This window comes from Chinchilla lanigera, unplaced genomic scaffold (genome assembly GCF_000276665.1).
Source record: "Chinchilla lanigera isolate Chin_1 unplaced genomic scaffold, ChiLan1.0 scaffold00041, whole genome shotgun sequence".
Lineage (NCBI taxonomy): Eukaryota > Metazoa > Chordata > Mammalia > Rodentia > Chinchillidae > Chinchilla > Chinchilla lanigera.
The window spans coordinates 19,307,714-19,308,914 of record NW_004955442.1 but is presented as its reverse complement, the minus strand read 5'-3'; the positions used below and the strand labels follow the sequence as shown (position 1 = coordinate 19,308,914).

General features: G+C 46.5%; 1 protein-coding gene across 1 annotated transcript in view; it reads right to left on the bottom strand.

Annotated features, from left to right (window-relative positions):
• Positions 1 to 751: 751 nt before the first annotated feature.
• The window catches only part of LOC102019114 (tubulin alpha-3 chain-like), a gene marked incomplete in the record, with an annotated part of 12,130 nt that continues 11,680 nt past the window's right edge, over positions 752 to 1,201 (bottom strand). Inside the window, 1 exon segment of the mRNA XM_013517984.1 lies at positions 752 to 1,147. Coding sequence (XP_013373438.1) covers positions 851 to 1,147 — 297 coding nt within the window.

Genomic DNA, 1,201 nt, shown 5'->3' with positions numbered 1-1,201 from the left:
GTCCAGGAAGGCCTCAAACTCATGGTAATCCTTCTGCCTCAGCCTCCCAAGCCCAAGTACTGGAATTATAAGCATCTGCCACCAGAAACTATAACTATAAACTACAGACTGTAAGTATAAACTTAACTGTAAACTATAACGATAAATTTAAACCATATTTGCTCACACTTTGTAAAGAATTTTTTCCTGATTCCTTCAGCCTATTGTTTAGGAGTCTTTCTGGGAATAAGAGAGTAAATATACAAACATACCTAATAATTTAAGATTAATTTTGTCTTTTTTGTGTGTGTGTATTGGGAATTGAACTCAGGACCTTGCACTTGCGAGGCAGGCACTTGTGCCACTGAGCTATATCCTTGGCCCCCAATTTTATCTTTTTGAGACAGGGTTTCACTATGCAGTTCAGGTTGGCCTTGAATTAGCAGTGATCCTCCTGTCTCAGCCTCCTGAGTGCTGGTATTACAGGTGTGTGCCACAATGTCTGCCCCATTAGAATAATTTTTTTAGGGCCTTTGCACTGAGCTACATCCCCAGCCCTATTTGAGACAGGGTCTCGCTAAGTCACTAAGTTGCATAGACTGGGCATGAACTTGTGATCCTCCCATCTTGGGCTCTCAGAGTGATGGAATCATAGGAATGTGCCCGATAAATGCCCCGATAAATGGGTGTTTTCCCTTCTAGACATCAACATCGAAAAGGCAGCTGTCTAAATAGAGGAATGTCACAGTACAGCACACAACATAAACAATGAATGCTTCAATACAGGAACTTTAATAGGCAAACACATACAGTAATGGTATAGTGCATGTGGGCAGGAAGTAAAGGAAGAGTTGCCAGCTGCTCCTCCTACTTAATATTCTTCCCCTTCTTCAGCCTCTGCTTCCACAGAATCCACGCCCACCTCTTCATAATCTTTCTCCAGCGCTGCCAGGTCCTCCCGGGCCTCGGAGAACTCCCCTTCCTCCATGCCTTCTCCCACGTACCAGTGCACGAAGGCCCGCTTGGCATACATGAGATCGAACTTGTGGTCCAGGCGGGCCCAGGCCTCAGCGATGGCAGTGGTGTTGCTCAGCATGCACACGGCCCGCTGCACCTTGGCCAGGTCTCCCCCTGGGACCACAGTGGGGGGCTGGTAGTTAATGCCCACCTGCCACAAAAGGAGAAGAAAGCCCATTAGGAAGCTTGAATTAAACCCAGAAAC